This window comes from Schistocerca cancellata, chromosome 4 (assembly GCF_023864275.1).
Source record: "Schistocerca cancellata isolate TAMUIC-IGC-003103 chromosome 4, iqSchCanc2.1, whole genome shotgun sequence".
Taxonomy (NCBI): Eukaryota; Metazoa; Arthropoda; class Insecta; order Orthoptera; family Acrididae; genus Schistocerca; species Schistocerca cancellata.
Window position 1 is genome coordinate 551,827,896 of NC_064629.1, and position 26,518 is coordinate 551,854,413.

The following is a 26,518-nucleotide window of genomic DNA, read 5'->3' on the forward strand; positions in this document are numbered from 1 at the left end:
TTTAGATCCCCAAAAATTAATATTTTGTATTTAGTATACTTTTGTATACTCATCGCAAGTTTTTCTAAACATTCTATAAATTGTTCTACATTACTTTCAGGAGTGTGATATAAAGAAACAGTTATGAGCTGTATACTAGGTATAATCAAAGCAGCTGCTTCAAAAACACCTTTAATGCACAAGTCACTAACTTCAAGAACAGAAAACTTTAAGTCTAGGTCATTGGTAACATATATGGATGAACCACCATAAGATTCACTGGGTCTGCAGTAGTATGTAGCTAATTTGAAACCTGATGGTACATACAGTTTTATATCTTCATCCTTTAACCAATGTTCTTTATACACAAAATCATTCTGTTGTTACTTTTTAATAGTATACCAAGCTCATCAGCTTTAATTTAATAACTCTCAAAATAAAATTAAAACAATACATAACACAGTTAGAAGGGAGTCTGTTTGGGAATGAGATGATCTTAATAATTACAGATAATGACCAAATAGTCCTTGTCACTAAACATATAACAAGATTCATTAACAAATACTTTCTAAGCATAATTGACAAACTTGGTACAGTCATCTCAAAAGAAAAGGTATTGCTGTATATGCAATAATCAGTAACACAAGCATTCAGTTAATTCAGAAATACTCCAACATCTTCAAGGGAAATCTGGAAAATACTTAATTCTTAAAAAAAGGAATTCTTATATGCTTGACAACAATTAAAGCAAATTTTTAAAAACGTGTTCATCTAATATAGGTACAGTTCTCAGCCATATATTTACTGTTCACTTACACAAGATATCTTTCCTGAAAGGCAAAAGTATGACATTGGTGGACCCCTCTTTAAAAAAAGGTAATGGGACAGATGTTAATAACTATCGATCTGTTTCACTATCAACTTCCTTTTCAGATATATTTAAGAATAGTTCAGCATATCTTCAACTGTAAGATTCTGAGTCATTCACTATTTGGTTTCCAGCAGGGTCTCTCCACAGAACTTGCTATCGACTATTTCACTGATCATATATTGAAACACCTGAATGACGAGATTTCCCATCCTGGGATTTTTGTGACTTGTCTAAGGCATTTGACTGTCTAAATAACAACATTATTTTTGAGAAATTTCTATTTTATTGAGTAATTGGTTCACTTTACATTTAACTCATAGGAAGCAATATCTATGTTAGATAGTTCATGCAGCTCTCGTGATGAATCGTGGGGACAAATTACTACTGGTATTACACAGGGTTCAATTCTGGAGCCACTCCTGTTCTTGCTATATGTATTGACTGACAAAGAAAACGAAGCATCCAGAACACATGATTGGATGTCAATGTAACTTCATAAACATACACACCATTGACAAGTATGTAAATGTTTATAGAGGTGCAATTCTCTGTGACGCGTAGAACAGCCACCAGATCGCATTAGTGTTGTTTGTGTTTAGTGTTATTACCCTGCTTGATAGGATATTTAAGGTGCATAACAGCAGCAGATGTTGAGTGATCACTGTCAACAGCCTGGAATGCCGTGTACTTGCGTGAGACAGCATTATTAGCACCTGAATTTTGCAACATCCAGATTTATAGGACATTTGAGTATGACTATGGCCCAATGTTGGACTGCATGGAAATGCGATGGCAGGCATACTTGACGTCAAGGTTCAGGTCGATCATGACTGACCACCACAGGGGAAGGATTTCCGTATTGTGCACCAAGCATATCATAACCCCTTCACAGCTGCATATACCTTCTGAGTACAAGTAATGGATTCCCTGTAACATCTGTGTCATCCCCCACCATTGGTTGTAGACTAGCAGCAACCAGTCTAGGTAATTACTTCCTATATGTTGGCTGCTGTTAATGTCAGAACATAAACAGCTGTGTTTGGAGTGGCGCCATGACTAGCAAGTATTGACCACTAATGAATGGCATCTCGTTGTGTTTGGCAATGAATTGCTGTTCTGCATTACTCTGATGACCATTGACAGCAAGTACGGTGGTGACCTGGGGAGAGCTCTAATTCTCCCACTGTTTTGGAGAGCCGCACTGTGGGGAGCCATTGGGTATTGAAGGAACTCTGTCAGCACAGTGGTACACCTCAGACATCCTCCATTCTCATGTGCTACCTCTCATGCAACAGTATCTTGGTGCCTGCTTTTTGACAGGATAACACTCATCCACACATTGCACTGTCTGCATGATGTTGAGGTACTCTTGTGATGTGCAAGATCCCCAGATATATCTCTGATAGAACTTGTGTAGGACCACTTCATCCAAGTGCCAATATTCAGGATACTGAGGACCAGTTGCAACAGCTGTGGGCCAGCTTGTCTCAGGAGAGTTCACAATGGTTTATGACCCTCTTTCCAACTGAATCAGAGCATGCATCCAGGCCAGATGGGATGCAATGTCATACTGATAAGTGGGTTCATACAACCAAGTTCTTTGCAAATTTGACTGGATTTTGCAATCATTGAAATAGCATCACATACCCTCTCAAGCTGTGAAGTTTCACATTGTTTCCTCCTCACCTTCTGGATGCTTCACTGGTTTTGTCAGGCAGGATACAATAGACCTTACACTGACTAGGGAGAAATAATGCTACACTATGTGGCCAAAAGTATCTGGACACCTGGCTGAAAATGACTTACAGGTTCATGGCATCCTCCATCAGTAATGCTGGAATTCAATATGGTGTTGGCCCACTCTTAGCCTTGATGACAGCTTCCACTCCCACAGGCATACATTCAATCAGGTGCTGGAAGATTTCTTGGAGAATGGCAGCCCATTAATTGCAGAGCAATGCACTGAGGAGAGGTAGCGATGTCATTTGGTGAGGCCTAGAATGAAGTCGGTGTTCCAAAACATCCCAAAGCTAATTCTATAGGTTTCAGGTCAGGACTCTATGCAGGACAGTACATTACAGGGATGTTATTGTCGTGTAACCACTCAACCACAGGCCATGCATTATGAACAGGTGCTCAATTGTGTTGAATGATGCAATTGCCATCCCCGAGTTGCTCTTCAACAGTGGGATGAAAGAAGGTACTTAAAACATCAATGTAGGCCTGTGCTGTGACAGTGCCATGCAAAACGACAAGGGGTGCAAACCATCTCCATGAAAAACACGACCACACCATAACACCACTCCCTTCAAATTTTACTGTTGACACTACACACGCTGGCAGATGACGTTCATCAGGCATTCGCCATACCCACACCCTGCCATTGAATCGTCACATTGTGTACCATGATTTGTCCACACAACGTTTTTCCACTGTTCAATTGTCCAATGTTTACACTCCTTACACCAAGTGAGGCGTCATTTGGAATTTACCGACGTGATGGGTGGCTTATGAGCAGCCACTTGACCATGAAACCCAAGTTTTATCACCTCCCACCTAACTGTCATCATACTTGCAGTGGATCCTAATGCAGTTTGGAATTCCTGTGTGATGGTCTGGATAGAGGTCTGCCTATCACACATTATGACCCTCTTCAACTGTTGGCGGTATCTGTCAGTCAACAGACAAGGTCGGCCTGTATGCTTTTGTGCTGTACATATCCCTTTATGTTTCCGATTCACTATCACATCGGAAACAGTGGACCTAGGGATGTTTAGGAGTCTGGAAATTTTGCGTACAGACGTATGACACAAGTGACACCCAATCGCCTGACTACGTTCAAAGTCTGTGAGTTCCACAGAGTGCCCTGTTCTGCTCGCTCACAATGTCTAATGACTACTAAGGTTCCTGATATGGAGTAACTGGCATTAGTTGGCAGCACAATGAACTTAATATGAGAAAAACATGTTTTTGGGGGTGTCCGGATACTTTTGGTCACATAGTGTATTTGCATCATAATGAAGCACAAACTGGCTAAAACAAAAAATGAAATATTCAAAATTTTTATTGATTGGTTTTTGGTAAACAGTCTGTCACTTAACTTAGAAAAAAATGCAGTTCATTCACAGGATAGCATCAAAAGCTGCTGTAATGTGTACTTATTTATGGACAAACAGTTTTGGTCAAGCAGCCATCTTCAAATCATTGATACTATTACCTCACATTAAACAAAGATTTCTTGGCATTGAGGACATAATTGTTATTAGTTTCAGCATTTGACTTCTGCTTTAGACTATGTGGGTGTTATACCCACTGGCGTTGTTTATTAAACTTTAATGTATTTAATGAGCAGTACATTCAGTTCTCCACAAAACAAGATATATCATCATCATTAACAGTACAGCACAAGTGAAAGGAAATACATGAAACCAATCATTCAGAATTCTCAGATGTGCATATTAATAACAGCTTGAATTGAAAATCATGTATAGCAGGTTTTTCTCAAGTGATTGAGTTCACTTACATTTTCTCCACATGTAATTTGTGATTTTGATGATGAAAGTATTAGAAAATTAGCCTGCTTCACATATTTCAATTCATTGCTGTCATATGGAATAATTTTCTGAGACAGTTACATACAACTCAAAAAGTGTTCATTACATGGTAAACTGCTGTAAGGATAATATCTGGTGTCCATCCTTGAACTTCATATAGCCATCTGTTTAAAAGATTAGATATACTAACATCAGTTCCACAATACATTACCTCTTTGATGAAATGTGTTGTCAAGAATGAGGCACAACTTAAAAATAATAATGTAAATCATACATGTAACACTAGGAACAAAAATAGCCATACTCGTGCACAGAAAGGAGCAAGAAATGCAGCCATAAAAATATATGACCATTGCCCTGATGAATCAAAGGTTCTGGCAGATAATGAAATATTTAAAAACAAACCAAAATCATTTCTACTTGACACGTCCTCTCAGTTTGTAGATGAATTTCTGAGTAGGTAGTATTTAAGTGATAATGTTGCAGTTATCAAATGTTATTGCAAATTGAAATTGAAAAGAAAGAGTTTTGTAACTGTCTCATATGTAAACCTACCGACACTTTCCACATGATAACAAATTACCATGAATATAATCTTTAGAACATGCAACAATTTGAACTAAACTAACAAGACATAAAAACACAATTTTTAACAAGTTCAGCAATGATAACATTTGCTGGTTGCAGCACTTGACTTTAACTTTAGAATGTGTGGGTGTTATATCCAGGTAAAGACATTGGTAACTAAATTTTAATGTTTTTAGAAACAGATGAAAATCAGATGGGGCCAAGTTCAGATTGTGTGGAGGATGATTGATGACAGTGTGAATGAACAACCCAATGTCACACATTAATAATGTCAATACAATCATCACCATACACAGCTTTCCAGAATTTTCTGTTAGAACTTCCTTTCTTTCCAATACTTTCAAAATAAAAGTTTTTTAATACATTGTGTGTAGCATAGGAAACAATCCAGCAGCTTTTGTTTTCAGGTTGTGTGATGTTTTAATTAATAGTTTTCTCCCTCTGTAAGAATAAAAGTCATTTTTGTTGTGCTGTTCACATGCTACTAGTTAACCTACCTACCACACTACCATAGTCTTTGAAATCATGACTTTTGTTGTATCTGAGCAGTTGTATAAGGGTGTGCTGAAAAGTAATGTCTCTGAATTTTTTATGTGAAAAATTTAAAGATTTTTAAATAAAACAAACTTTATTAACATTCTACAGTTTTATTCTTTATGTCTACATATTTATTTTTCAACACAGTCACATTGCTGATGGACACATTTCTCTCAGTGAGAGACCAGTTTCTTGATACCATCACCATAGAATGTTTGACTTTGTTCACAGCCACAACATCATCTCTGCTTGCACCACTTCATCACTACCTAAGTGAAGTCATCAAAGGTGTTATTTAACTTTTAGAAACAGATTAAAATCAGATGTGGCCAAGTAGGGAGTGTATGGAGGATAATCCATGATAGTGTGCATGAACAACCCATTGTCACACCACCACATCACCATATCACCATACACAGCTTTCATTCTTCTATGAATTTCAATTGGAGGCATGTTTCCTGTGGTTAGAATCTGTATTACAGCATGGTGGTTCTTTTGTGCTGACATACAGTAGTTACAATACACAGTGCAATGTCACTTTATAGTGCCCTCTTGTGGTAGAGGGTTGCAACATGCTGGTAGGTCATCCAAGTAATACGCATTACATGTAACACCTCAGATGATATTGAGAACAGAATAAAACATTCAAGGCATTACTTTTCAGCCCACCCTCGTACATGGGCACATAACAAGAAGAAGACAAATTCTGGTTTAGTGCTTTGTGGGAAGTGAGTTATAAGATTATATCTGCAAGGATATAATGTCATCCTGGCATTGACCTTTAGTGACCCACAGAAAATGTAAAATGGGTTAGCAAGATAGAGATGTGAACTGTTGCCCTTCCAAACAATATCTTATAACTCAATTACCCTTTCAGAAGGGGACAGTTGATTTTCTTCTCCATTCTTTCTCAGTCTGAGTTTGTACTCCATTTCTAATGTTCTCATAACTGGTGAAACATGAAACCCTAATCTTCCTTCCGTTTTCAGAACTTTGTGTGACACAGTATATAGTGAAGATTTCAAACTAAGCAATTCTCTAACCTTTTTCTGTGTTTACATATCCGTAGTGATAATGAAAAGATTTATGATTTATAATTTTCCACGCCCTGTTATCCTTTAACATAAACAATCTAGGTTGCAATTGTTATTCCAAAGTTGCTCAAATGTCATTATTAATAAACTGTGCTGAACTTAACTGTAAGTTTGGCTGTTTTGCAGGTGCTTTTGATGGCAGAAAGTATCACGAAGTTTTAGAACGTCTACATGAGCAGTATGGGCCAATTGTTAGAGAAACAATAGGATCCAGAACAGTTGTGCATGTTTTTGATCCAGATGACATAAAGGAGGTGTATGCGAATGAAGGGCACACCCCATTTGTCGCGCCTTTAATGGAGACAGCCCAGTTATATAGAAAGCAGAAAAACATTTCACTGGGCTTAGGTAATGTGTATGTAACTTCCATAATTATTATTTTTTATTGTATTTATATACTGGGTGTCTCAAGTGACTTTGTAAAGTACATTTGCAAAATAAAGAGCGATATGAAAGAACAATACAACAGGCTGGAGCAATTTTCATTCACCCAATGTTTAGGGATGGATAGTTTTTATTTGAATGGACTAGGCTCTGTGACTTTCAGTAAAATGTGCATGGATGTCTGCAAAATCATAAACAAGGGAGACTAACATATCCTGATGGAGGTGGCAATGTCCACATTTTTGTAGCATCTGAATGTAACACATAAGGGAAAGTCGTGGAGAGGTAGAGTTTCGAAAGGAATGTCTTGAAGAAACAGAAAACAAATCTCAAAGTGCTCAGTCAGAATATTCAGTATCTAAGTAACAAGTGCATACAGGTACAGTAAGAACTAAGTGAGGAGAATGTGGATGTGATCACTCTTATAGAACATAGTGTGTCCATTAATTTATTACTATGACCATATTTGACAGGTATACTTTGTGCAATAATTTCAGTCCATCAGAACATAAAAGTGATGGTATTGCCATGTATTGTAAAGACCATCTACATGTCACAATACTGGATTTTATTACAGAACTTAGTGTGGAAATGAAATTCGAAATTTGACCATTAAGCTAGTAGTAAACAAAGTACCCCTGATTGTTTTGGGGCTGTACAGATCTTCTAGTAGCATAGTTGGTGATTTCTTACAAAAATATTTGTCAGACAGAGTTGATGTGACAACGAGCTCTGTGACAATCTAGAATGGTGGGGTGTTCATTTCATGCAGTACATTTACAGGGGACCCAAAGACAATAGGGTCGCTACCAGTGCCTTCATCTTGTCCTTTGAGGGTAATTCATTGCCTGAAAAGGTCAAAGTGATGGTTTACTGCTGTGACATTAAACCATATGTCCCTCCCCCTGTGCGGTGCTTTAAGTGCTGGAAATTTTGACACATGTCTTCCCACTACACCTCCAACACCACATGTTGAGACGGTGGACGTCCACTGCATCCAGATACTCCCTGTGCACCTCCTCCAGCTGCGGAGAGCAGCACTCCCCCTGCTCGCCAGACTTCACAGTACTCCAAAAGGAGCAGAAAATCATGGAGTACAAGACCCTGGACCAGTTGACTTACCAAGATGCTAAACGTAAATTTGAATGATTACACCCCGTTCGGTTGACGTCCACATACACTGCTGCTACATTACCATTGCCATCACAAATACCAGTCATACCACACTCTGTGCCACAAACAGTGGGCCCTCCTGGCCTCCAGAATACATGTGCCCCCTTGATGATATGGGAAAAATCTCCTTCCATTGCTCCCAAAGTACCTACTTCGGGAGGAAGGCCCCCCCAAACGCAGGGGGCATCAGACCCCTCCCCCTAGCTGGAGAAGCAACATCCTCCTCTGGCTCTTTTCATGTGCAAGGGGTCCGTTGGGACCCTTTCTCCCTAGGTCTCTGCTAATGCCAAAGCGGACACTCGCCAATGGCTAAAGGAGCCAAAAGCTGCTGGCCGAAGAGCTTCACAGTCTTCCTCCATGCCTGAAGCTACTTCGGAGAAGTCCTCCCAGCAAGCCCCTAAAGAGAAGCGAGAGGGCAAGCAAACAAAGAAATCTGCTAAGAAAAAGGACCCTCCAGTGGCCCCGACACCACCACTCCCTACTAATTCTGCACCTGTGGATGAGGTAGAGCTCTCAGTATCCCCGGAGGACCTGGATCTCACTGATGTCTCATCCACAATAAGAATGGATACAAATACTCCATCGGTGGCAGCAGGTGCCCTGAGGCATAACCTGCCTCCTTGCATGCTTCATGCCTTCCCAGCCTCACGATAACGTCATCCTTCAGTGGAATTGCTGCGGTTTTTTCCACCACTTGGCTGAGCTACAGCAACTGTTAAGCTTTACACCTGCTTTCTGTATTGCCCTCCAGGAAACCTGGTTCCCCTCAATGTGGACCCCTGCCTATAGGGGATATTACAAGAACCATAGTGACTATAATAGAGTGTCAGGTGGAATTTGTGTCTATGCCCTGAACTCAGTATGCAGTGAACCTTTGCCACTTGAAACCCCTCTTAAAGCTGTGGCTGTCAGGATAAGGACGATGCAAGAAATAACTGTCTGCAACATATAGCTTCCTCCAGATGGTGCAGTACCCCTGAACACATTGGCTACACTGATTCATCAACTCCCTAAACCTTTCCTACTTTTGGGAGATTTTAACATCCATAACCCCTTGTGGGGTGAACTGTGCTTGCTGGCCGAGGTAGAGATGTTGAAACTTTACTGTCTCAACTCGACCTCTGCCTCTTAAATACTGGGCCGCCACACATTTCAGTATGGCTTATGGCACTTAATCAGCCTGTGATTTATCTCTCTGCAGCCCGGGACTTCTCCCATCTGTCCACTGGAGAGCCTACGATGACTTATGTGGTAGTGACCACTTTCCCATCTTCCTGTCACTCGCCCAGCTCCATTCCCCCAGATGTCTACCAAGATGGGCTTTAAACAAGGCAGACTTGGAAGATTTCACCTCTGCTGTCACCACTGAATCTCTCCCACATGGTACCATCGATGTGGTAGTTGAGCAGGTCACTAGAACGATCGTTTCTGTGGCAGGAAACATGATCCTTTATTCTTTAGGGTGCCCCCAGCGAAAGTCAGTACCTTGATTGTCGCCAGAAATCGCTGACGCCATTAAAGAGCGTCAACGAATTCTATAGCGTCATAAGTGGCTTCTTTCCCTAGAGCACCCAATAGCCTTTAAACGGCTCTGTGCCCATATTTGCCAGCTTATAAAAAGAGGAAATAGGAGAGTTGGGAGAGATACGTCTTGACCATTGGATGCCATATGTCACCTTCCCAAGTCTGGACGAAGATCAGACATGTTTGTGGGTACCAGATCCCGACAGGTGTTACCGGCATTAACATCAATGTTGTGTTCTCTACTGATGCGAACACAATTACCGAGCACTTTGCTGAGCACTATGCTCAAGCCTCCACGTCAGAGAAGTATCCCCCAGCATTTCACACCCTCAAACAGCGGAAAGCCCTCTCGTTCACTGAACGTCACAGTGAACCCTATAATGCTCCATTTACAGAGTGGGATCTCCTCAGCATCATTGCACATTGCCCCAACACAGCTCCTGCACCAGATTGGATCCACAGTCAGATGATCAAACATCTCTTGTCCAACTACAATCAACATCTCCTCATCATCTTCAACCGGATCTGGTGTGATGGCGTCTTTCTATCGCAATGGCGGGAAAGTGCCATCATTCCAGGGCTCAGACCTGGTAAAAACCCGCTTGATTTGGATAGCTATCAGCTCATTGGCCTCATGAACGTTGTCTGTAAGCTGTTAGAATGTATGGTAAGTCAGCAGTTGTGTTGAGTCCTGGAGTCATATGGCCTACTGGCTCCATGCCAGGGAGGTTTCTGCCAGGGTCACTCTACCATTGATAATCAAGTTTCCCTCCAGTCTGCCATCCAAACAGCCTTTTCCAGATGCCAGCACCCGGTTGCCGTCTTTTTTAAGTTACGAAAAGCTTACGACATGACCTGGAGACATCATATCCTTGCCACATTATATGAGCAGGGTCTCTGGGGCCTGCTCCCATTTTTTATCCAAAATTTCCTATCGCTCCACATTGGTGCCTCTCATAGTTCACCCCATATCCAGGAGAATGGGATCTCGCAGGGCTCTGTATTGAGTGAACCTCTATTTTTAGTGGCCGTTAACGGTCTAACAGCAGCTGAATCTTCGTGCCCTTAAGGAGACTATAAATGTGTGGAAGACCTCTATGCAGGCCTCTCACAGGGACTCTGTGGTTCTCTACTGACTCCGCATTGGCCATACGTGGCTAAGACATGGCTACCTCCTCCATTGGGAGCACCCGCCTCAGTGTCACTGTGGCTCACATACGACTGTCATCCACATCTTGCTGGACTGCCCACTTTTAGCCACTCTGCGGCAGACTTTTAACCTTCCCAGCACCCTACCTTCGGTGTTGGGCGACAATGCCTTAACAGCAGATTTAGTTTTATGTTTTATTCATGATGGGGGTTTTATCATACCATTTAAGGGTGAGCGTTTAGCCTTCTCTCTGAGGTCACCACCCTCCCTCCATTTTAACTCTGTCACACTTTCTATGCATTTGTTTGTCTTGGTGGTCATCTTTTCCCTACATGTGTTCATCCCGCCTTGTCTTTTTGGGGTGGACATTTTAAAGTGTTGCAGAGAGGCTGGCTCATCCTCTTTTCTTCCACTTTTCCTTGTGGTGTATGTTTTCCCTATGTTTTGTCCGTTACATTCGTTATCCTTTTAGGTGTGGTGTTGGGTGTTTCTGAACCTTAAGCCTCGGTTGCATCAGGAAAAAGGACTGATGACCTTATAGTTTGTTCCCTTTGTACACAAAACCAACCAACCAACAAAAAACCCTTGTCTCTGATGAACACGTGCCATCAATGACAACATACAAGAAGTCTAGCCACTCACATATCTGTGAACTTATTACATATGTTCATACCTATATTAAAAGCCTGCAATGGGCACCATGTCAAATACTTTCCAGAAATCTAGAAATATGGAATCCACCTGTTGCCCTTCATCCATAGTTCTCAGTATATCACGTGAAAAAAGGGCAAGCTGAGTTTCAAGTGAGCAATGCTTTCTAAAACCATGCTGATTTGTGGACATGAGCTACTCTGCCTCAAGAAAGTTTATTGTATTCAAACTGAAAATATGTGCAAGGAATCTGCAGCAAACAGAATTTAGGGATTTTGTACTGTAAATTTGCGGGTCTGTTCTTTTACCTTTTTTATATACTGGAGTCACTTGCACTTTTTTCCAGTGTCTTGGGACTTTGTGCTAGGTGAGAGATTCATGATAAATGCAAGCTAGGTAAGGGGCCAATTCTGTAGAATACTCTTTGTAAAATTGAACTGGGATTCCATCAGGACCTGGTGAATTACTTGCTTTCAAATCTTTCAGCTGCTTCTATATACCAGGTATACTTATTACTATGTTGTTTACGTGGGAGTCTCTCCAGTGGTCAGTGGTCAGATGACAGCATGATTTTCCTGTGTGACCAGTTTCCTGAACATGAAATTTAAAATTTCGACTTTCATTTTGCTGCCTTCAACTGCAACACCAGACTGGTCAACAAGGGACAGAATGGAAACCTTAAAGCTGCTTAATGATTTTACATATGACCAGATTATTATTATTATAATTATTATTCCTCTCTCTCTCTCTGCCAGATTGTTCGCTACAGTTTGACGGTGGTAGCTGTTGCATGCTTTGTGCATAGATCTTTTCACAGACACACAAATCTCTACTAACTTTCACTTGTCATCATTTATACATTCCCTTTTGAACTGAGAGTGGAACAGACTGTGCTTCCTCAGCATCCTCCAAATTTCGTTATTAAATCATGGTGGGTTTTTCCATTTTTCATCCACTTACTAGGCATGTAACTCTCCAGACCATGATTTACAATCTGCTTAAACTTTGCCATTAATTCCTCTACACCAATCTTACTGGAACTAAGTAATGCCAGTTCACTGTCTAAGTGAGATGTTAATAACTCCTTATCTGCTCTATCTAGTAGAAACACTCTCCTAGCCTTCTTGACTCATTTATGAACTTTCATAGCCATAGTTACTATAATGACATCATGGTTGTTAATCCCCATTTCTATACTGACTTTGCCAATAAGTTCTGGCCTATTTATAGCTACAAGGTTTAAGATATTTCCTTGTGTGTGGGCTGCTGAGCTAGCTGCTCAAGACAATTTTCAGACAATGTGTTTGAAAGTATTTCACATAACTGTCTGTCTGAATCCCCCGCAATGTATCCATAGACATCCTAGTCTATACACGGCAGGTTAAAGTCACTGCCAACTATTATTGAATGATCTGGGTATTTGCGTGCTCTCTTTGAATGACTCTGGAACTGTCACAGCAGAATTGGGTGGCCGGTAAAAACATCCAACAATTAACTTAGTTTCACCTACCCCTGCTATACATGATCAGATGACTTCAATATCACACTCAACTTTGACCTCATCTGTTTTGCCATACATAAACATCATTGTGGCTTGTTCCTGACATTAATGCCTGACCATTCTACTGCTTAAAGTATGCTGCGTCAATCACACAGCCTCCAACACACAAGGAACACATAGCACATGTTCAGAGGAACTTCCATTCATTAGTTCCATCTACAGTGGCAATGATGCATTTCCAGTTACATGTTCATAGGCTCATTTTTCCTCCATTTCAAGTTAGGAATCCATCCCTGCAGTTTGTTAGTTTTATTAATGTTCACCCAGTATATTGTGCAGAAAATGGTGCAGACAAATGGAACAACTTTTATAAATTTCTTTGCCCATTTCATTGTAATATTTTCCATGATTTTCAAAAAGAAATATACTCAAAATCATGTGACACTGCCTTCAGAAATGAAACAACTGAAGGATAAAATGTTTATTACATGGAAAATATAAAGTGTGTTCCCAGGGACATCAGATAGAGATATCTACAAAACATATCAAAAAGCCTATAAAGAAATGCTGAATTTACAAACAGAGAAAATTATACAACAAAAAATAGCAAGCTCAAATAACATAAGCAAATCAGTATGAAAGAGTGTAAAAAAATCAAAGCCCAGTGTTAGCAATATGCAAATGAGGACTGATAGTATGAATGTTTTAGACCCTGGTTGGCAATGCTTCTGATAGCTACTTTATTAATCCAGGTCACTTATGCATGAACTCTGGAGCTGTTGACTACAAAACTCCTTACCAGGTACATAAATCAGTGTATATGTATGAAACAAATAAAATGCCAACAAATAAAATGCCAACGAAGTCTCTACTAGATGGGATGTAATTTGCTCCATTATCCTACAAAAATGCAAACACTCATTCCTGTTCTGGTTGACCTCTTCAAAAAAGTTTGAATAACAGTATTAAAATATACAGTCGTCAAGTCAGTGCATAAAGAAGGTAGTGCTGACAAAATTGAAAACTATTAACCAATAAGCTTAATTCCAATTCTAAGCAAATTGTTAGAAAAAATTATTGCAGTACATTAGAAAACTTTCTTGTCAAAGAAAAGGTGTTAATGAGAAACTTAGGAAAGGAAAGACTACTCTAGGAAAGACTACTTTTTAGGAAAGACTACTCTACATCATCAGCCATATGTGACCTAGTGCATTAATGAAATCAGATGAGAAAAAAAGGGTGGCATGTTTGTTGCCAGATCTGTCATGTGCATTTGACACAGTATCTCGTGAACTGCCACTCAATACAATGGAAACTTATAGTATCAGAGGAACAGCTAAAAGTCTGTTACAGTCATACCCACAAGATTGATATCAGGTCACATAAATCATACACAAAATGGGCAACATTATTAAGAAGCACAGCTCCAGTCCAGCTATAGTTAAGTGTGGTGTGCCCCAAGGGTCAATTCTGTGGTCTTTATTGTTCATATTATGTGTTGGGCCTTTATTGTTCACATTATGTGTTAATGATCTGCCCACAGCTCACAATAGTAAGGTACTCAACTTATGCAGATGACACAGTAGTTGTTACTGGGGCCCAACCACAATGATATGGTCCGATATTGTTTTGGTGTTTTGGATTTAATAATTACTTCCAAAACAATCACTTAACTGTAAACATTAGTGAAACTAGTCTAATAGACTATCAGATACACCACCAACCAGATGGAGCATCTGATGATGGTACAGAAATAAAAGTTGGGTGGCAAAATTGCTTTCCTTGGCACAATGTTAGACTGGCATCTCTCGTAGGAGCAGAGATTGATATTTGATGCCAAAAATTAGAAAATCAATTTTCATAAATAAGATAATGCCACAAGTTCTTAATTATGAGCAAGTTAGTATTATCTACTATGCTTTAGTGTATCCATAGCTCATATGTGGAACTGAAGTATGAAGTATGGAGGTGTGCTGTGACCATCATGTAAATTGGGTAGTCATCCTCCAAAAAAAAAAAAAAAAAGAAAAGCCGGTAGTGCGTGTAAGCTTGGTTTTAATGAGTCTTGCAAAAGTATTTTCAAAAGTAAGACTCTACTAATACTGCATCAATATATGTTTATGAAACTGTTCAATTTATTTTAAAATACAAGCAGTGTAATAGTCTAAATAGAGATTTGCACAGTTTCAGTGCTAGGAGGGACTGTAATTTATCACCTGGAAAGACATAACATGAATTCAGATTCAAATTATTTATTGTAATTGACCACATACAGTAGAATAGGTTTTTCCAGTGATAGTAAGTTACAGTTGCAATCAAAGTATAAAAATTAATATTCATATTACATGTACAACTCAAGTATCTTGTATATGGCTATAATCTTAAATATTATTATCAGCATTGTACATATCATAACACTCTTTTATATTGTAACATTGATTTTTTGTTAGCCAGTCATATAATTTAAATTTAAATTTTTTAAATGGCAAGAATTGAGCAGCAAGCGGAAACTTCTTAAAAATTTTGAGGAAGTTCCTGTTTTTGCTAGCCTGTGTCTTGAGATGTCAATGTTTGCCTTATTTCTAGTGTCATGTTCATGAATTATTTTCCTTATAATTCATTCTTTAATGTTGTTCTTGAGAAAAAGTGCAGGCTCATAATTTTACAGATTCACCACTGTTATATGTGATCTGTAGGACCAGTGACAAGCTTTTTCTTGTACATTTAAAATGTTACTGATATGAGAAGAATGCCCCCATATGAGTACACATTATGTTATGTGATTGAAAGAGCACAAAATATGTCATATGGAAATAATTATTGTTGATCATATCTCTGTTCCAACATGAGGTAGGCAATTTGTGAAATCTTTTTACAGACTTGGTTGATATGTTCTGCCCAACTGAGTTTGAAATCTATATGTTTTTGTAAGAGTTTAACACATTTATTATCTACGGTCTCTGACAGTCCTAGCACATGCTTTTGGGTTTTGCTTGGATTATAAACAAGTTCATTGTCTGCATACCAACTTATGAAGAGTTTGGATGTCATGATGTGAATTGTGAATTTTGGTTTATTAGTCTCATATCGTACATAATCTAAATCATTTGATTCAGGTAGAAGAGACACGTCAAAATTTTGGCAAAGTTCTACTATACAGGGTGTTACAAAAAGATACGGCCAAACTTTCAGGAAACATTCCTCACACACAAAGAAAGAAAATATGTTATGTGGACATGTATCCGGAAATGCTTACTTTCCATGTTAGGGCTCATTTTATTACTTCTCTTCAAATCACATTAATCATGGAATGGAAACACCCACCAACAGAACGTACCAGCGTGACTTCAAACACTTTGTTACAGGAAATGTTCAAAATGTCCTCCGTTAGCGAGGATACATGCATCCAGCCTCCATCGGGAATCCCTGATGTGCTGATGCAGCCCTGGAGAATGGCATATTGTATCACAGCCATCCACAATACGAGCACTAAGAGTCTCTACAGTTGGTACCGGGGTTGCGTAGACAAGAGCTTCCAAATGCCTCCATAAATGAAAGTCAAGAGGGTTGAGGTCAGGAGAGCTTGGAGGCCATGGAATTGGCCTGCCTCTACCAATCCATCGCTCACCGAATCTGTTGTTGAGAAGCATACGAACACTTCAACTGAAATGTGCAGGAGCTCCGTCGTGCATGAACCACATGTTGTGTCGTACTTGTACAGGCACATGTTCTAGCAGCACTGGTAGAGTATCCCGTATGAAATCATGATAACGTGCTCCATTGAGCATAGGTGGAAGAACATGGGGTCCAATCAAGACACCACAAACAATGCCTGCCCAAACGTTCACAGAAAATCTGTGTTGATGACGTGATTGCACAATTGCGTGCGGATTCTCGTCAGCCCACACATATTGATTGTGAAAATTTTAAATTTGATCACGGTGGAATAAAGCCTCATCCATAAAGAGAACATTTGCACTGAAATGAGGATTGACACATTGTTGGATGAACCATTCGCAGAAGTGTACCCGTGGAGGCCAATCAGCTGCTGATAGTGCCTGCATATGCTGTACATGGTACGGAAACAACTGGTTCTCCCGTAGCACTCTCCATACAGTGACGTGGTCAACGCTACCTTGTACAGCAGCAACTTCTCTGACGCTGACATTAGGGTTATCGTCAACTGCACGAAGAATTGCCTCATCCATTGCAGGTGTCCTCATCGTTCTAGGTCTTCCCCAGTCGCGAGTCATAGGCTGGAATGTTCCGTGCTCCCTAAGATGCCGATCAATTGCTTCGAACATCTTCCTGTCTGGACACCTTCATTCTGGAAATCTGTCTCGATACAAACGTACCACGCCAAGGCTATTGCCCCGTGCTAATCCATACATCAAATGGGCATCTGCCAACTCCACATTTGTAAACATTGCACTGACTGCAAAACCGCGTTCATGATGGCCACTAACTTGTTGATGCTACTTACTGATGTGCTTGATGCTAGTACTGTAGAGCAATGAGTCGCATGTCAACACAAGCACCGAAGTCAGCATTACCTTCCTTCAATTGGGCCAACTGGCGGTGAATCAAGGAAGTACAGTACATGCTGACGAAACTAAATTGAGCTCTAACACAGAGCTTTCTCCCCCAGAATCTGCTGTAGCCTTATTTTTAGACTCTCTGGCTTCATATTAAATATATTTTTGACCATTAGCTTGTTATATATTGTCATCCCCATATACTGTGGAGTTTGTGTATATAATTTCAAATGGTGTGTGGGTAACATAAAATTATTTTTATTTCTTGTGTTGTATGTGTGGTTAAAATGATTTTCCTCAAATAATTTTTGTCTGCTATGTACAAAGATTATAATTTCATAAATGTATATGGAGGGAACTGTTAGGATTTGCAGGTTCCGAAATAATGGGCGACAAGATTCTGTTTGTTGTGCAATACACATGTATCTTATAATTTTCTTTTGCAGTCAGTATTTGAGATACACTACTTGAATTTCCCCAGAAAATGATACCATACCTAATGACAGATTCAAAATAACTATGATATGCTATTTTTCGTGTACTCATGTCAGTAGGGTTTGCTAGTAATTGCATTGCAAATGCAAAGCTGCTTAGTGTATTTGATAGGAACTCAATATTTATACTCCAGTTTAAGTTGTTGTCCACATTTAGTCCTAGGAATTTGACTGTGTTAACTTCTTCCATAGGATGATTGTAATGATGTATTTTAAGATCCACACATTTCAAATGTTTCGTTTTGAAATGTACCATATTGGTTTTTGCAATGTTCAGTTGCAAGCCATTTAACTGGAACCAGTTTTCTAGAGTTCTCATTGTGCTCACAATGGAGCTTTGAATTTTTTCTGCATCATCCCCAATTAAAACAGAAGTATCATCTGCAAACAGAACTGACGGGGTATTTATATTTATGGGCAAGTCATTTACATAGAATAGGAACAGGATTGGCCCCAAAATGGAGCCTTGAGGCACACCTTGTGATACTGTACTCCATTTAGAATAATAATTTACTGCGTTTGATGTGACGCTTACCCATTGCTTTCTGTTGTGCAAGTATGATGTGAGCCATTTCAGAGCTTTGTCCTTAATCCCTTATTTGTTTAATTTGTAGATAAGCAAGTCATGGTTCACCGAATCAAATGCTTTTGAAAGATCACAGAAGATACCTGCGACTTTACTCCTCTGATCCAATGATTTGCATATCTTCTCAATAAAGTTATTTGATGCATCCAGTGTGTTTTTTCCTTGTTGGAATCCAAATTGGTTACTTACAATAATATCATTTTTTTGCGATAAAATTTTTGATCTGATTTGCAGCTACTTTCTCTAACACTTTTGACAGGATTGGGAGAATAGAAATAGGGTGATAGTTTCCCATATCTTCCCTCAGCCCTTTCTTGAACATATTTTAACACATCAGGAAAGCACCCCTGTTCAATAGATTGGTTGATTATTTTAGTTAGTGGGGGTGCTATTATGTCATATACTGCTTTAATCACTTTACTTGGTGTCCCATCCCATCCAGCAGAATTTTTATTTTTTAATGACAATATAACATTTTTCACATTCTTTATTGTGACTCTTTTAAAATCTGTGAGATACTCAGCTTCTTGATGGAGTCCAAAGGGATTTACTTTATTCTGATATCCTGCTACATCAGCTTCTGACTTTGCTACATTTATGAAGAATTCATTGAAACACTCTGATATTTGAGCTGGGTTTACAACAACATTATAATCTACTTTAATCTTAGTTATTTCATTACTACTGACATTAACACCTAACTCTGATTTGACAACAGACCACACTGCCTTTGTCTTACTATTATGTTGTAAAATAAATTTATTGTTTGCCATTTGTTTTGCTGTCTTTACAACTTTTTGGAATATGGCTTTATAATGTTTCACATACACAGAAAAATGTCTGTTTTTGTTATATTTCAGTTCATTATGTAGTTTCCTCTTTCTGGCACTAGAAATTTTTATACCCTGAGTTATCCATTTAATCTTCCTAGTCGTTGTGTTACATTTGGTTTTAAGTGGAAAAGTTTCATTAAATATTTCAAGAAAGCTACCAAGAAATTTGTTAAAGATAGTACTACTTGAGATACAGCTGTCATAAGGCCATTCAACCTCTCTTAACTTACTGCTAAATATAGTTAGGTTTTTTTCATTATAGTTCCTTTTCATGTGGCTTTTGTTACATGAAATTTCTTTATAGAGTTTTGGTAGTTCAATGAATAATGCAGAGTGGTCAGAAATTCCTAAATCTAAGCAAAATTTATTAACATCTTCAAACACATAATTTGTTAAAATATTATCAATACAGGTCGCTGACTGCATTTATTCTAGTGGGTTGCATGAAGTTTGCTTTGAAGCCGAAGGTTTTTTTATTAAGTCATTGAATTTGGGTACATCATTGCTGTCAGCTATGATATTAATATTGAAATCAGCAGCTATTATAATATTTTTCCTTTTTTCTTTATTAAGATTTTCAAGAAGGCACTTATTTTTGAGCAGGAAAGCTTCAATTGTAGTTTTGTCTGGTACTCTGTAAATAGAAACTACTAAGACATTTAGGTCCCTTAACTCGATACAACAGCTTTCAAATATACATTCTTCATTCAAATGATTAAAATCGTTCCTTATTTCATATTTCATGTCAGAATGAGTAAGTATGCAAGAACCTCCACGTGATTTCTCTCATCTACAAAAACTGTTAGCCAATTCGAAATTTTCAATTTTATTAAGAATTTTAATATTACCACATGTAAGCCAATGTTCATTGCGACAGATAACTTTAATATTTTTAAATTCTGAAAGAATATTTTGTAAATCGTCAAGTTTATGATTTTTGTTTGAAAAGTCGGCACTGAGACCATTTGTATTCAAGAGCATTACACATGGACACTCTTTTTCATTTATGGGTTCAGGCATAGGCCTACTCTTTCTTGGGTACTGTTTCAGTCTTGCCATTTTTGTTAGCAAACACTGTTTCCCATCCCCATCATTACTTACAAGTTTTCCTTATTATTCAGAATTTTACATGTATCAGCAAACATTTTACTGTGAAGTAAGTGAAGTTGTATCATCATCTTAGCAGATAAATGACTGTGATACACAATGGGGCAGATCATTGACAGGCACAGTGAAAAAGAAAGGGCCAAGGACAGAGCCCTGGGGAACACCTGTTCCAATTTCTACTAAGAGGGAGTGTCTATTTCTAATTGAGAAAAACTGTCCTCTGTTTTTCAGGTAGGAAGAAATTAATGCTAATGTAGATTTTTGTATACGACAATACTCTAATTTTGTTAGCAATACGTAAAAGGAATGCATCTGCACACTTTACTTAGCTCACATAATACAAGTGACACTGTCTTCCTATTCTTGAAAGTTGTTAAAGTCTGATCAACAATTTCCAGAACAGCTGCAGTGGTATTATTACCTGTGCAAAATCTGTACTGACTGTCATGCTTTTCAAAATAATGTACATGAGTGATTCAAATATTTTTGAGGCTATTGGCAGAATAGAAACTGATTTGTAGTTCTGGGGGAGTTGTTTATCACCCTTTTTGAATATGGGTATAGCTTTTGGGATTTTGAGTGAAACTGGAAAAGCTCAATACTCTTAAAATTTATGAAAAATAAAATTCAGTGGCTTACTTATCAAGTGAACTGGCCATTTAACAACATAATTAGACATCCAATAGCAGTACATACTTCTGAAATTAGATAATTTGGAAACAGTTTCACAGATGTCATCACGTGTAATTTTATACCAATGAAACAAAGGCATTTCAGACAACTGGGAATCAAGCAGATCCCTTGCAGGTAAGTCAGTGGTCTTAATTTTGTGTCTGAGTTCTCTGATTGATGTTACAAAAAGTAGTCATTCAATTCTCCTGGATCCAGCAGAGTGTGACATACCTGGATGGAAGAATTATCTTATCTGATAACTTCCCAGGCTGCCTTACACTTATTTGGAGCACCTTCTATGTACCTTTCGTATGGTGGTTTTTTAGCTTGAATGAACTTAGTTTTGTTATACGTTTTACTTGTAAGGTAAGCATTATTTTGCACACAACAGCCAGGGATCAAATTTTGTAACAAACTTGCAAAAAATTAGAAAAGCTCAAGTGGAGGCTGCTTTGAAATGGCCTGGAAGGAGTTTCTTACCAATAAATGTTTTTTATAATGTTAAGAAATTTCTCATACAGGAGTAGAATACTTTCCTTTTTATCAAATAGTATCTGTATTAAAGTTATATAATTCGTAATTGTTCCTGAAGTTATGACAGGAAGTGCAAAATATGTCCACAACTCAGAACACATCACTTTGTTTGTCTACAGAGAATGAATAAATAAGTAAATAAGAATTTTAAAAAATTAGTGTCAAAATTATGCAGATCATAGAGGATGCTTCAATGGGTATTTTTGGGTGAGGAACCAATGGTCAGAAATGATTTTTGCATGTGTTACAAGGTCTCGGGTGAGCTGTAAATTGCTTATGTCTCATAACAAGCAATTAATTGCTACATCAACATTGGTGGAATTATCAGGAAAAATAGTACACTGTTGTCTCTTGTGTGTCTGCAGTGGAGTTTAAAACTGTTTACAGTTAATGACTGGTGGTAAAACATGGAGCATTGAAAGACCTGTCTGTCTCATTTTACAACAAACAGAAGGAATATTTGAGAGAGTGGGGCAAAATTTTATGTACTGTTGTAATGTTGGTCTCATTGCTTCCATGATGATGGATGTTGGTGGCTTCAGCTGTGAATTATTTTGTTATAGAGCACAAAATCTACTTTTATACTAATTTTCTCCTCAGCTTTGTTTGTTGTTTACAATTGATTACAAAGCCTTTTGTGATTTCATCTTCTGACACCCAGTCACAGTTATCAAAGTACGAGGGGCATTCAATGAGTAATGCAACACATTTATTTCCTCAGCCAATTTCGATTACAAAATGTAGAATTTGTTGTGGGACACCATAGAATATTCTTGCTTCAGCCCCTGTAGTGCCATGAAGTTCTGTAGGTGGCAGCACTACACATAGCCATCAAAACAGCATATGTGACAGAAGTGGATTCCAAGCAGAGAGCTGTCATTGAATTTCCTTTTGTAGAAAACTAGAGCATCACAAATATCCATAGGTGCTTGCAGAGTGCTTACAGAGTCCTGGCAGTGAGTCATTTGGTGAGGCATCTTGTCATCATCACAAGGTTGTGCAAACCTATCCAGTCTCCCATGTGCCGGCCAGCTGGCACAGCTGTGACTCCTGCAATTTTGGAACGTGGAGACACTCTCATTTGAGATGATTGACAGATCATAATCAGATACCATTCTGCATGACTGAATATCTCTGTTGGTAATACTTACACACTCATCCACAGGGTACTCAAACATGTGTGACCACTGGGTTCCTCGATGCCAAACAGAAGACTGTAAACAGCAATGATGGACCATATGTGCAGAATTGCTTGCATGTTATGAGACTGATTGTGATAGTTTTTTGTCAAACGTTGTCACAAGTGATGAAATATGGGGTCATCACTTCACACTGGAAACAAAACAGCAATACATGGAGTGGTACCACACCACATCTCCTCCAAAGAAAAAGTTCAAAGCCACACCCTCAGCCTGTAAAGTCATTGTGATGGTTTTCTGTGATTGTGAAAGGGTTTGCTGTTTTTATGTCCTCCCTCATGGTGTAACTCTCAACTCTGAAGTGTACTGTGCTATCCTTATGAAAGTGAAGAAACAACTTCAACATGTCCATTGCCACAAAAATGGAAACAAACTTCTCCTTCTCCATGACAGCGGAAAGGCCTCACATAAGTATGCACACCTTGAGGGGAGCTCACAAAACTTCATTGCACAGTTCTTCCTCATCCATCCTACAGCCTGGACCTCAGACCCTCTGACTTCCACCTGTTTGGCTCAATGAAGGATGCCCTTTGCAGGAACCACTACGTGGATGATAGGGAAGTTATTGGTGCAGCAAGATGTTGGCTCTGATGTAGGCCAGTTAGTGGTACCATTTGGGCATACAGGCCCTCACAGTAAGGTGGTTTAAGGCTTTAACATTAAACGGAGATTATGTTGAGAAAAGGGCTTTGTGCCGAAAGAATGGGTTCTAATATGGTGTACTGGAATCCTGAATAAAACCAACCAACCTGCTTTCAGAAAAAAGCTTGTTGCATTACTTATTGAATGCCCTTTGCATATTCTGTTGCTGTACCATGTTAGAGGATGCTGTGGTACAGCAACAGTATGTAGTTGCAGGTGTGTACCATTTCAATAACTGTGCATAAGTGCCTGAAGATTATTCCATAACAGGCTTTGAAATTGATTGATTCAGTGACTTTTTTATTGGTCCATGTTTATCATACAGCACAAATTGTTCAAATAATATTGTGTGCGTCAAAATAAGAATAATATAATATTTAGTACCAGCAAAAAAGAAGTGATAATGAATTGGTACATATTCTTATAATCTAAGTTTATCAGTAATTGTTTAAGTAATGTTGATTTTTACATATCCAGAAATTCTTGTACAGGATAGAAACATTGCTTTATTAGAAACATATTTGGTCTTGAAACTTCCTGGCAGATTAAAACTGTGTGCCAGACTGAGACTCGAACTCGGGACCTTTGCCTTTCGCGGGCAAGTGCTCTACCACTGAGCTACCCAAGCACGACTCACGCCACGTCCTCACAACTCTAATTCCACCAGTGCCTCATCTCCTACCTTCCAAACATCACAGAAGCTCTCCTGTGAACCTTGCGGAACTAGCACTCCTGGAAGAAAGGATATTGTGGAGACATGGCTTAGCCCCAACCTGTAGGTGTTTATAGAATGAAATTTTCACTCTACAGTGGAGTGTGCACCGATATGAAACTTCCTGGCAGATTAAAACTGTGTGCCGGACTGAGACTCGAACTAGGGACCTTTGCCTTCTGCAGGCAAGTGCTCTACCACTAAGCTACCCAAGCACGACTCACACAGTTGTGAGGATGGGGTGTGAGTCGTGCTTGGGTAGCTTAGTGGTAGAGCACTTGCCTGCAGAAGGCAAAGGTCCCTAGTTCGAGTCTCAGTCCGGCACACAGTTTTAATCTGCCAGGAAGTTTCATATCAGCGCACACTCTGCTGTAGAGTGAAAATTTCATTCTGCCTTTGGTCGTGTTTTGAATGCTGGAAATGTGGCAATTTTTATTTGTTCTGCTATCTTATTGTGTTGTGTGACACCAATGTTAATTACACTCTTCTGACAGAATGATATTCTGGAATATTAGTTTGCCCTCTGGTACAGTAGTTCTGTACACTCTAGTTCTGCACTAATTTGCCTGTTTCCATGAGGTAGACCCTGGTGTGTAACATAGCAACATAGATGAATAAGAATGGAACACTCAGGACACCAGGTTAAATAAAGTGAAGTTTGCATGACTCCATCATCTTTTTAAGGCCTTGAATTATTCTTAGAGCACATCTTGTTCACTCTAAGAACATTTTATGCTGTGAGTTAAGAGTCACCAGAGAATAATCACATAATGAAGCAGTGAGTGGAGTTGTGCATAATATGCCTGCAGTACTGTTATTTTGCTTGTTGTACAATTTAATATTCTGAGATAGTAGCACATGGATGAGAGTTTGTTTGACCAATACAGTATGGAAGGTTCTGACTGAATGTAAATGGTTTAGAACTAAAGGTGACTACTCACCATATAATAGAAGCATCGAGTCATGTGGCAGCCAATGTTGGGATTTCAGTTTGGCAGGTAAACTGTAGTGGGGATTGTGTTAGCTGGATTGGGTAGAGGGAGAAAGAGGTGGGAATCAGAGGGGAGGTTGGCAACATGTAACTATTGGTGGCAGGTGCACAGGCTAGAGCCAGCCAGCCAGTGAGGTGGAACATAGGATGAAGGTGATGTGTAGATGTTGATTGGCAGGGGTGACAGGACAGAGGAAGGGGAAACTGTTTGGTAGAGGGTGTGAGCACAGTGAGTTACCAGAGACTGTGGCTGCCAGCCTACCGTCCACACACCCTCTGTCCAACAATTGTCACTTCCTCTGTCCTGTCTTGCCTTTCCAGTTCACACCTCCATGCCAGGTTCATCATGAGCCACATGTCTCCAGCTCTGGTACCTGTGTGTCACATGCCTAGTCTGTGTTCCTGCTATCCCTTCCTCCCACATTCCACCTGCTTCCTCCCTCTGAGCTGCTAGCTCCTCCAGCTACCCACTTCTTTCTCCCTCTATCAGACTCACTTGACATGACCCGTGTGTGTGTGTGTGTGTGTGTGTGTGTGTGTGTGTGTGTGTGTGTGTGTGCGCGCGCGCCCACACACGGGATTAGCCAAGCAGTCTAAGGTGCTGCAGTCGTGGGCTGTGCGGCTGGGTCCGGCGGAGGTTCGAGCCCTCCCTTGGGCATGGGTGTGTGTGTTTGTCCTTAGGATAATTTAGGTTAAGTAGTGTGTAGGCTTAGGGACTGATGATGTTAGCAGTTAAGTCCCATAAGATTTCACACACATTTCACATTTGAACATTTTGTGTGTGTTTTAGAGAGAGAGAGAGAGAGAGAGAGAGAGAGAGAGAGAGAGAGAGAGAGAGAAAGAGAAAGGGGGGGGGGGGGGGCAAGGAGAGAGAGAGACCACAGACCCAATAATTTTGCCCCATTTAAATATTCTAGTTCATTTTTTAATCATAGATGAATGGATATTTGGCTAGAAGGTGAAATAAATAAAAATGACATGTACAGTTTTTCAGTATTTAAAATGAATATTTTTGGTGAAGCATGCTGAAAGCCTTTTCTTAGAGCTTTCTGCTGTTGACTGCAAAGTTTCTGTGGTGGAACCAGTGAGGAATTTGTTGATGTCATGAGCAAATAGAATAGTTTTTTTTGGGCTAGTAAGCTGAACAAGGTTGTTCACAGAAATTGAGACGAATAACAGTCCTAGGATTGAGCCCTGAATGCACTGC

General features: G+C 39.3%; 1 protein-coding gene across 4 annotated transcripts in view; it reads left to right on the forward strand.

The window, feature by feature from the left end:
- LOC126185173 (probable cytochrome P450 CYP44) overlaps window positions 1-26,518 on the forward strand; it is a 244,453-nt gene that overhangs the window by 35,058 nt on the left and 182,877 nt on the right. For 3 of the 4 annotated variants that reach the window (XM_049928016.1, XM_049928019.1, XM_049928017.1), the window contains exon 3: window positions 6,750-6,978. In XM_049928016.1, coding sequence (XP_049783973.1) covers window positions 6,750-6,978 — 229 coding nt within the window. The remainder of the gene's footprint in view (window positions 1-6,749; window positions 6,979-26,518) is intronic. The other variant, XM_049928018.1, reaches the window with a different exon arrangement.